This window comes from Diabrotica virgifera, chromosome 7 (genome assembly GCF_917563875.1).
Source record: "Diabrotica virgifera virgifera chromosome 7, PGI_DIABVI_V3a".
Taxonomy (NCBI): Eukaryota; Metazoa; Arthropoda; class Insecta; order Coleoptera; family Chrysomelidae; genus Diabrotica; species Diabrotica virgifera.
The window spans coordinates 166334792-166346196 of NC_065449.1; the positions used below are offsets into that span (position 1 = coordinate 166334792).

Genomic DNA, 11405 nt, shown 5'->3' on the forward strand with positions numbered 1-11405 from the left:
AGAAGATAGTTACACAGGATTTTGAGTTATCCTGGCAGCACAAGATTAAGATTGATGATGTAAATTGGTGACTTTAACACTAAAACTGAAACGTTGGAAATTGGCAAAGTGTACTATTTTTAAACGAAAGCATCGTTTATGTTAAATCAAACGCTTAACGAATTCGTGTACTAGTGCTTTTTAGAGGGCGAGCAAGACAAGAAAGAATGGAAACTGCCAGATCTGTTCACAAATATAAAAGAAATGTTGTTGGGACACTAGAATCTAATATATACACTAGATATGATACGTTGTTGTGGGAAACCATATATAGTTTAGTTTTACGATTAGTATATTGTTTTAAGAAGTTGTCAAATAAATTAATAAGAAAAGTCACACTTTCACGTTTCTCTCTCGGCATAAAATATAAATAAAACACACAAGAAATTACATTATTGGCATCCCTGGTTAATTGTAAAACATGCAGAACCTTAGTTCCGCAAGGTATTCTTTCCTAAATCTGTCGCGTAACATTTGCCTTAAATTTTGAATATGACGAAACCTACCTTTAAAAAATTCTGAATCCACGATGTCTAAATCAACAACCTCATCGGAATTACCCTGTAATGGCCTTAAAAAACTTGATGGGGTTAAAACCTCAAACTCATCGACTTCAGAAACATAGGTAAGTGGTCTTTGATTTATCACCGACTCTATGTCGCATAACACTGTGTACAGCTCTACATAATGCAACGATGCTTTCCCCAGTTGTGGGAGAGGTTAGTAAGAGTAGTAAAAGAACTTTTGCGCCGACAACTGGGGAAAGCATCGTTGCATTATGTAGAGCTGTACACAGTGTTATGCGACATAGAGTCGGTGATAAATCAAAGACCACTTACCTATGTTTCTGAAGTCGATGAGTTTGAGGTTTTAACTCCATCAAGTTTTTTAAAGCCATTACAGGGTAATTCCGATGAGGTTGTTGATTTAGACATCGTGGATTCAGAATTTTTTAAAGGTAGGTTTCGTCATATTAAAAATTTAAGGCAAATGTTACGCGACAGATTTAGGAAAGAATACCTTGCGGAACTAGTAAATTATGGTCAAAGAAGAGGAGATTCAGTGAAGGTTGGTGATGTAGTAATGGTTGGTTCCGACAACGTCAAAAGAATAAACTGGCCCATGGGCAAAATCATTGAAGTATATTCTGGGCAAGATGGCATCCAAAGGGTCGCAAAAGTTAAGACAAAAAATGGTGTATTGGTTCGTCCATGTCTACGACTATATAGAGTTGAACTACCTATCAATGATATTCAAGAAAATTTAAGAAAAGACAAAGAAGAATCAACAGAACAAGATAAGTCAGAAAAGGGTAAAAAGTCAAGGTATGGAAGAACATTGAAGACTCCACATAAATTCACTGCCGCCTGATTCCTGGGTCTGGAGAATGTTGGGACACTAGAATCTAATATATACACTAGATATGATACGTTGTTGTGGGAAACCATATATAGTTTAGTTTTACGATTAGTATATTGTTTTAAGAAGTTGTCAAATAAATTAATAAGAAAAGTCACACTTTCACGTTTCTCTCTCGGCATAAAATATAAATAAAACACACAAGAAATTACAAATGTCATAGTCTGGGCAGGCACTATGATCGGTAAAAAAATATTTTTTCATACAACAAATAGTCCAATCAACGGCCATTTTCTCGTAGAATTTTGAGAACCGAGGTCGATGTCCTTGAAAATTTGAATTTAGGTAGTAATTTGTAACCTTTATAATTGAAGACACAAGTGCATGAGAAGGGTCTATGTAACAATTTTTTCAAAATATTTTATTTATGTTAAAAGTAAGTTGTTCGAACCTATAAATCTCTCCAACAAGTCAAACACGTTTTAAAATTAATATTTTCTAAGATACTAGAGCGTAAAGGATCTATGTACACAGTAAATTTTAAAATGTACCTGCATAAAAGATCTATGTACACTTTTTATATATAAAAAATATATAATAAATGTTTTTTTTTGTTTTTTTTTTAATATTGTTAATAAATATATTAGTTTTAGGACTACCTATCCTATAAATTTAGTCTATTTAGATCTTATAGTAAAAAAGTTCTAGTATAAAAACTTTAACTTCATTTTTCTCAATAACTTGAAAATGTCACATATAGACTAAGAGCCGCTATAGGTGAAATTTCTTAATCATTTTAGGCACGATGGGACCCTATAACTTAAATAGTAGAACCTAAAAGAAAACGTTTGAACACTGTGCCGTCACTTTTCAGTGGCACATGCGTCGACAGTGGCGCATCAAACTTTCCACTTATGGACGGGATAAATAAATTAAAAGTTACCCTCTCTTACTAACAGAATTAAATTGTTTTTATTTTTTTAATTTCTATGTGACCATCACATAGAATTCAGCGTAATTTGAACCTACCACCCCCTTCTCCCTGCCCCCACCATCAAAAACTTCATTTTTCGTTTTTATTTTTTTTGGTGGGATGTAATCAATTTTAAAATTTCAAAAAATTCACACGCATAGCTCAGGCTTTTATAAAACATGCCTATTTTTTATAGACCCATAGGTAGAGTGTACATAACCTCAAAAAATTAAAAGGAATTTTTTTTTTCCAAAAAGCGTATAACTTTTTTTGAGGAACAGCTGCAGGTCTAATTTTTTCTTAGTCTTGTGTGTTTTAACAAACACTATATTTTTATTTTTTTTCAGATTTTTCCGTAAGGCCGTAACACCGTAACACCTTCAAAAATCCGCAAAACTGTTTTTTGGGGGGTTTTGGGGGATTTTCCCTATTTTATAGACTTCATAATATATCAAATCAATTTTGTTTTTTTAGGTTAAATGTAACTTGAAGTAACTGAGTCCTTTAGAATATTTAAAAATAAGAAAAACACCTTCAAACCCCCAAAATCCCCTTAAAAAACAGTTTTTTGGATTTTTGAAGGTGACCGGCATTACAGAAAAATCTGAAAAAAATTAGGAATATAGTGTTTGATAAAATACACAAGACTAAGAAAAAATTAGATATGCAGCTATCCCCAAAAAAAAGTTATATACTTTTTTCCAAAGAAAAAATTTAAAAAAATTTTTTGAGGTTATGTACACTCAACCTACAGGTCTATAAAAATAGATGTGTTTTATAAAAGCCTTAACTATGCTTGTGAATTTTTTGGAATTTTAAAATTGATTGCATACTACCAAAAAAAAAATAAAATCGAAAAATAAAGTTTTTGATGGTGGGGGTAGGGAGAAGGGGGTGGTGGGTTAAAATTACGATTAATCTTATGTCTTAATCACATAGAACTTAAAAAAATGAAAAAAAATTAAATTCTGATAATTAGGGAGGGTATTTTTTAATTTATGTATCCCGTCCATAAGTGGAAAGTTTGATGCGCCACTGTAGACGCATGTGCCACTGAAAAGTGACGGCACAATGCTCAAACGTTTTCTTTTAGGTTCTACTATTTAAGTTATAGGGTCCCGTCGTGCCTAAAATGATTAAGAAATTTCACCTATAGCGGCTCTTAGTCTAATAGACCCTTCATGCACTTGTGTCTTCAATTACTACCGATTACGATAGAGTTTATCGTTTTTTATTTCTCTACAATTTCAGTGAAATAGTACTTTTAGAAGATCTGCATTGACGAGCCAATCTTCTAGTTTCCATTCCAAGCTGATTTTTTTCTCCTCTCGCCAATCTCTCTGACCTCTGTGTAGTAAATGCACGTGGTTTTCCACATTTTGGTAGATTCAGCATTGGTATTCCCTGCACGCGCACCGTTATTATTTTATAAATGGTTCTGAGTGAATTGTTTTCATTCTGAAATATTCGATAGATTTCAGCTTTGAGCATCTGCCCAACCAACATGTGAATATTCTTTCTTAATTCTAGTTTATACTACATCTTAATAGTCCAGGAACCGAAGCTTTTCACCTCGCAATTTTTACAGAATGGATCGATTTGCTTGAAAATTTGAGAATAAGTAGTGGATAGTCCAAGGATAAAAATCTATATGATTCCGAATGGCGCTTTTACCATGGGGGTGGTTGCCACCCCATCTCGGGGGTGAAATTTTTTTATTAAATTTTGACCACAAAATTTGATAAAAACATTCATTCTAAGCAAAAACCGTTCTATACATTTTTTTGATAAAATTAATAGTTTTCGATTTATTTATTTTTTTATTTACATAAAGTACCTCGACAACTATGGCCATTGGTACAAGAACACTAGCATTAAATACATAATTAAATAAGAAAAACATATTTATAATAATTATATAATTTTAACTAATGACTATGGTACTAAATCTTCTTGTATAGCTGAGTGGTTTTTAAAAACGATATAGTTTTCATGATCTCTGTAGGGCTGTTGAGCATTTCGTTAAGAATAGGTTTCATATCAAGTGATGTAATATAGGTTGGTGAAAGAGTTAAATTCGGTGAGGAGGTGTTTCACAGTCAGGAAAACATTGCAATGGAGGCAATTTGGACGAGTTTCTGAGGACATCAAGAAACCATGGGTAAGTTTGGTGTGGTTAATTCGGAGTCTTCTAATAATCGATGCTTCTCTTCTAGTTAGAAAGTCCAAGGTTTTCGATTTAGTCGCTATCGGAAGTGTTAGTTTTGTATAGAAAAAATCAATGATTTTCGATATTACGATTCACTCAATTTTTGCAGTAGAATTTTTTTTTCAAACCAAGTTCTTGGGAAAAATAACCTATAATTTTATATCGAAACATTTTTTCGTATCTCTGACGCTAATCTTTCTATTCTGAAGAAAATAGCGTTTTTTACCAAACTACAAAAATTCGTTTTTCGCTTTTAACTCCAGTTTTTTAAAAACTAATCATTCTAAGCCAGTCAAACTTCTAGAATCTATTTATAATACATAAATAAATAAAAATTAATAATACCAATGATCAATAACACCGTTAACTTACATTATTATGCTTCCAATTGGATTTCTCCTTTTTTAAAGTTATACTTCTTTACGATCGAGGGTGAAATTTTATAATTCCCTGGCGCATGCGCAGACAGACAGTATGTAGTTCGTTGCTAATCTTTCAAATGATGTATGTATCAGCGCAAATAAGTCATTAAAAGGATATATTAGCGTTCTTAGTAAATGTATTATTTATTATAATTTTGTGTCTTTGGATTTGTCTTCCTCGGGCGTAAGATAATAAAATATCTAATTTTATACTTCACTTTGATCTATTTGTCACCGTGATGAGTAATTATATCCGACACGTCAATAGCACGTGGCTTGATAGCACGGTTGGTATAGCATTGGACCAGAGATCGACAGATCGCGGGTTCAAATCCCGGACGATTCATATTCATTTTTTTTGGTATTGTTAAGTTTTGGTTAATTATTGTTAATTTTTGGTATTGTAACTGTTAAGTTTCGTTGAAGTTATATAATAGAAGTATAACTTCTTACGTCCGTACAAATTACTCACACATTTTTTTTTTCAAAAAAATATATTGATTTTTTAACAGTAACTTTTTATTTTTATCTGAGAAAGTTTAATAAAAATATGATTTTGTAGGCTTTTACAAGGTCTATAAGCCTATTTATATTAAATCTTTTTAAAATCCTCAGTCCCAAAAAGAGGTGAAAAGAGGTGAAAGGGTTGATAAAGGTGGTTTTTGTACGTTATTACAAGATTTAATTGTCAATAGCTCACTCAATTTTTGCCGCAGAAAAAATCTTTGCATACCAGGTTCTTGGTAATTAAATAAGCTACAATTTTATATTTAAACATTTTTTCGTATCTCTAATGTTAATCTTGCTATTCTGAAGAAAAAGCCATTTTTTCCAAACTACAAAAAATCCATATTCGCTTTTAACACAATTTTTTTAAAAACTAATCATTCTAAGCCGGTCAAACTTCTAGAACCTATTAATAATACATAAGTAAAAAAGACCAAATAAAGCTAATGACTAATTTTAATTAGGGTAGTGATTAGAGGGTTGCTTGCGATCACTTTTCCTCTGAAATAAATGGGGACTGACATTATTTTCAGTATACATAAGTCACTTAATTTTTGAGCTAGAGACTTTTTTTTATTTCTGGTGATAGATAGTTTTAAGTGCTTTAAATTAGTTTGAACCAGTTTTCCTCGAAAAATGCATAGTTTTCCCGTCTTTTGACTTTGGAACTACAATATTTAGCATTTAACGAAGAAGAGCCAACATAATATGTTGGCTCTTGGCTATTATATTATAATAAAGTATAGCTCAATAACTATTGGTTCTAAAGAAAATTTAAAAATTGGTTTCGTTTATTTTTTCAAAAGGTACATTTCTGTTAAGTCAAGTTGTTCTGATAAAACGAAAACTTTTTGAGTTATTAGCACAAAACTTATTAAAAACATTGATTTTTTCGATATAAAACTAACACTTTCGATAGCGAATAAATCAAAAACTATCAATTTTATCAAAAAATGTACAAAACAATTTTTGCTTATAATAAACGTTTTTACTAACTTTTGCGATTAAAGTATAACAAAAAATTTGCACCCCCGAGATGCGGTGGCAACCACCCCCATGGTAAAAGCGACTCTCGGCTTGATATAGATCTTGATCCTTGGACTATCCACTACTTATTCTCAAATTTTCAAGCAAATCGATCCATTCTGTAAAAATTGCGAGGTTTTGCCCTATTTTAAGCTTCATTACTTGGACTGTAAAGCAAAACTTCAAAATAAATAAACCTTAACTTACAGTAGAAAATGTAAACATGGTTTTGTTTCCAAAGGCAATTTGATATTATTTTGTTTTTGTTAAAATTAAAGCCAATGAATTTTGTGCCAAAACTTATGGAACATACGTTATTATTAAATGTGTAAATTTAAACAAAGTCACTAAATTTGTTTAAAGTTTATAATAGACCAAAAATTATAATTCAGTTTATTAGAGCCTAAAATGTAATGGTCTAATGAAAAATATACAATTTTCAATGATTCATAAATAAAAGCGACGCTTGGTCTGTAATGCATTAATATAGTTTACAAGTTTATTAAGTTTTTTTATTTAACGATCTGTTTCCAATCAATATTGAACGTATGGAGTAAATTAGAACTTTCTCTACATTCGAATCGTCAAATTATGCAAAGAAATCTCACTTGAAAACAAGCAAAAATCCAAAATTGCATTTCGCTTGCCTTTGCCTCGAATTGGATAACGCGACGGTAGGAATCCAATTGTGGCTGCCGAGAAGCTCCCGCAGGTGCATCTCAAGAAAATGCATATTTCATTCTATAAATGATGTGACTCTTAGATCACTCTTATCAACCATTCGCCTTTGTGATGGCCCAAATTGCATTTTTCTACGAATCCTTTTAAGACTGGCTCTGTGTTTTTCCAGCGAAATGTTCTAAGAAACGACAATCAAGTGGGAAAGAATTTCCGTTTCCGGAAATATAAAATGTACCTAAGTGCGAATTCACATTATGCATTTTTTAAATCTAAAGTAACATGCTGACATGATTTTAGCAGAATGTTATATATTCCATTTAAGAAACAAAAAAAGACCCTGTTCCTCTTCGGGGCTTATAATCCAAGTATCTGACAACTTTATTAAGAGGGTGACAGACGCGGCAGTAAGTACGCGGATTTGTGGCTTGATGATATTTTTCGCTCGTGTGTCACCTTAATACGTTGGTAATAATATCGACAGAAAATAATGAAAATTGGGCAATTCTACGGGTGCCAAATGAAGATAGACGACTTATAGGTATTATTAACATACAGTCGGAAAAATTAAGATTACCCATGAACGATCACATCAATCACTTATTTCGTATTTGCTCTCTTTTCCTATAACAAACGTTTGTTATTTATAGAAAAAGACAGCAAATACAAAATAAGTGATTTATGTGATCATTCATGGGTATTCTTTGATGTTTCCGACGTAAATATATTAAAAAAAAAATGACAAAACATCATTTATTTTAGTCGAAAATTCTAATGCAAATTTATTGGTATTTTTAGTTTATAAACAGTTAGAAATTACTTTAAAACTATTGGCCGTAGAAAACAGTTATTCTCCTAACTAGTGCAAAAAGTTTTACTTTCCCGCATGAGACTACCGTTGACACAAACTAGGCAATAGCCGAGTTCGGGCAAGCAGTGAGTGCGGGAAAGAATGCGGAAAAAAAGCCACAATAATAGAGTCATATCAATTTTTATTTTAGAACTGAAAATACACAAATTAATACGTTTTTTGACAAGGTTGTCAAAACCAAACTTTTAGGGCCGGTTGTTCGAACGCTAATCAACAATGATCATTATCAAATAATTAATTACTGTCGATGTCAACTTTGTTTGGGTTGTTAAAAAGTCTGTGGAGTCTATAATCAATTAATATAACAATAATTATTAACATAATTAATAATAAATCTCATAATTGTGATTAATTATGTTTTCAGCAACCCAAACAAAGTTGACATTGACAGTTTTGGTGACAGTAATTAAATATTTGATAATGATCATTGTTGATTAGCGTTCGAACAACCGGCCCTTAATAAAATTGGTTACCATGACGACGATATTGGTTTCCATGACAACGATTCAAAACCATTGTTATTAGGTTTGTTCCAACCAGTGATGTGGGAGAGAGGGGATATGACATAAGAGATGCTTTTGTGTTTACTAAATGGGACCACTTTATTTGACACTTGCGGGGAAGACAATATGGCGGCGGGCAGTAATATCTTATTAATTAATTATTAAAGTTATTAATTATATATATATTTTTATAATATAATACAATTTTATAATTATATACTTTACATAGAACAGAATATACTACCAAAGAGTTGTTCCGCCATATTGAGTTCCCCATTTAGTCTGCGATCTGCGTTTAGTGTTGCCCAAAATCGGTCTTGGTCTTGCAGTCTTGGTCTTGTTCTTGCAGTCTTGGTCTTGTTCTTGCGTTTTAGCAAGACCAAGACCAAGACCAAGACCGCCTTATTTTAGCAAGACCAAGACCAAGACTGACCGTGCAAGACTTGAGCAAGAACAAGACTAAGCCTGCTAGACTCTTGCGTCTTGCAGTTTGAGTGTCGTTTTATGGAATAATACAGGGTGTAACAAAAATACAGGTCATAAATTCAATCACATATTCTGGGACCAAAAATAGTTTGATTGAACCTAACTTACCTTAGTACAAATGTGCACATAAAAAAAGTTACAGCCCTTTGAATTTACAAAATGAAAATCGATTTTTTCCAATATATCGAAAACTATTGGAGATTTTTTATTGAAAATGAACATGTGGCATTCTTATGGCAGTAGTATCTTTAAAAAAAATTATAGTAAAATTTAGACACCCCATAAAAATTTTATGGGGGTTTGGTTCCTTTAAACCCCCCAAACTTTTGTGTACGTTTCAATTTGATTATTATTGTAGTACCATTAGTTAAACACAATGCTTTAAAAACTTCTTTGCCTCTTGGTACTTTTTCGAGAAGTTAACATTTGTCGAGATATTTTGCATATTATTTGTCAAATCCACCACATATTTTTGTATATGGCTAAGTACGATTATGGAGATATATGGAGATTATTATTGTAGTACCGTTACTTAAACACAATGCTTTAAAAACTTCTTTGCCTCTTGGTACTTTTTCGAGAAGTTAGTATTTGTCGAGATATTTTGCATATTATTTGTGAAATCCACCACATACTTTTGTATATGGCTAAGTACGATTATGGAGACTTGATAATAATAGGAAAATTTATTTATGATTTACATTTTTAGGTAAATTTTGAACCATATTAAAAAAGAAGTCACATCTCGATAAAATGTGCCTTATCGAAAAAAAAAACAAAGAAGCAAACAAGTTTTAAAAACACTGTGTTTAACTAATGGTATCGCAGTAATAGTTTAATTGGAACGTACACAACCATTTGGGAGGTTTAAAGGAACAAAAATCTCTACGTAAACATATTAGAAAAGAAGCCCCAACTCGATAAAAACGGCCTTGTCGAAAAAATACTAAGAACCAAAAAAGTTTTAAAAATATTGAATTTAACTAATAGTACCACAATAATAATTTAATTGGAACGTACACAAAAGTTTGGCAAAAAAGGGAACAAAACCACCATAACATTTTTATGGGGTGCACAAATTTCACTATAATTTTTCTTTAAGATATTTCTGCCATAAAAATGCCACATGTCCATTTTCAATAAAAAATATCTAATAGTTTTCGATATATGTATTGGAAAAAATCGATTTTCATTTTGTAACTTCAAAGGGCTGCAACTTTTTTTGTGTGCATATTTGTACCAAGGTAAGTTAGGTTCATTCGAACTATTTTTGGTCCTAGAATAGGTGATTTAATTTATGACCTGTATTTTTGTTACACCCTGTATATTAGTTCGGATATATGCTTAGAGACTATGAGATACAAAAAAAATGTAACAAAAATTTGGAAAATTGGATTTATCCGCATTATGAACAATACGATGAACATACATACCGAATTAAAAGTATAAATACTTATTTATTGGATACGTACTCAGAGGTCATAATAAATTATTATACAATGTACCTAGAAATAAAATATTTCATTCTTTCCTAATATCAGACGACGCCTTCGCTCCGAAATTAATTACAATTGAGCAATTGTCTAGATTTTGAGAATAGCAACCTTTCATAAAATAATCGTCTTGTGTTGTGTGACGCCGACACAACAGTATAATAATAAGGCATTGAAACTTTTAAAGAAGTATGTCGCCTAAAGTGATAGAATTATAATACGAATAGCATATCGAGTGTTACGCACAACCACTCAATTGTTTTTCCTTATCCATATCGTAAAGACTAAACGTTCTACTTATAAACTGTTTGCAAGGTGTGCAATTAGATATTAGATCAATCGGCCAAACAAAGGTTTTTGCTGAAAAGGCACTATAAGATAATGCCTGGCTACCCTGTATAGTCCATTCACGCACGGTAAAATGTTAAATACAAAACCTTCAAATTTCAAAAAGAGATATTATTATATAAAAGAGATATTGGCCGATGTGTGATTTTGCCATTGTTTTTTATTGTTAATGAAGAACTTATGAGAGGATGGGCGATCGCATTAAAGTTTTTTTTTTTTAATGAAATAAACAAATTACTTATCGACAACTGATAAATAAAGTTTAAACTTCAGTTTAGACACTTCTAGATTTCGAAAATGATATTTTTACTTGTGTTTTTGAGCCTTGAAAATCGTCATTTTTCGATTTTTTCAGTTTTAAATTGTTTATAACTCGGAAACGAATAACTTTAGACAAAAACTACAACAGACCTTTTTTGTTCCATATGATTCAAAGAACCTAAAATAAGTCCGCCAGGGCTGAAACAATTGATTTTTATAATTTGTTTAAA

At 31.5% G+C, this 11405-nt stretch overlaps 1 protein-coding gene across 1 annotated transcript; it reads left to right on the top strand.

Annotated features, from left to right (window-relative positions):
• Positions 1-726: 726 nt before the first annotated feature.
• Positions 727-1410, top strand: LOC126888663 (uncharacterized). The gene has a single exon (XM_050657025.1). It carries the CDS (start codon positions 727-729, stop codon positions 1408-1410), a length of 684 nt encoding a protein of 227 aa, XP_050512982.1.
• Positions 1411-11405: the final 9995 nt, after the last annotated feature.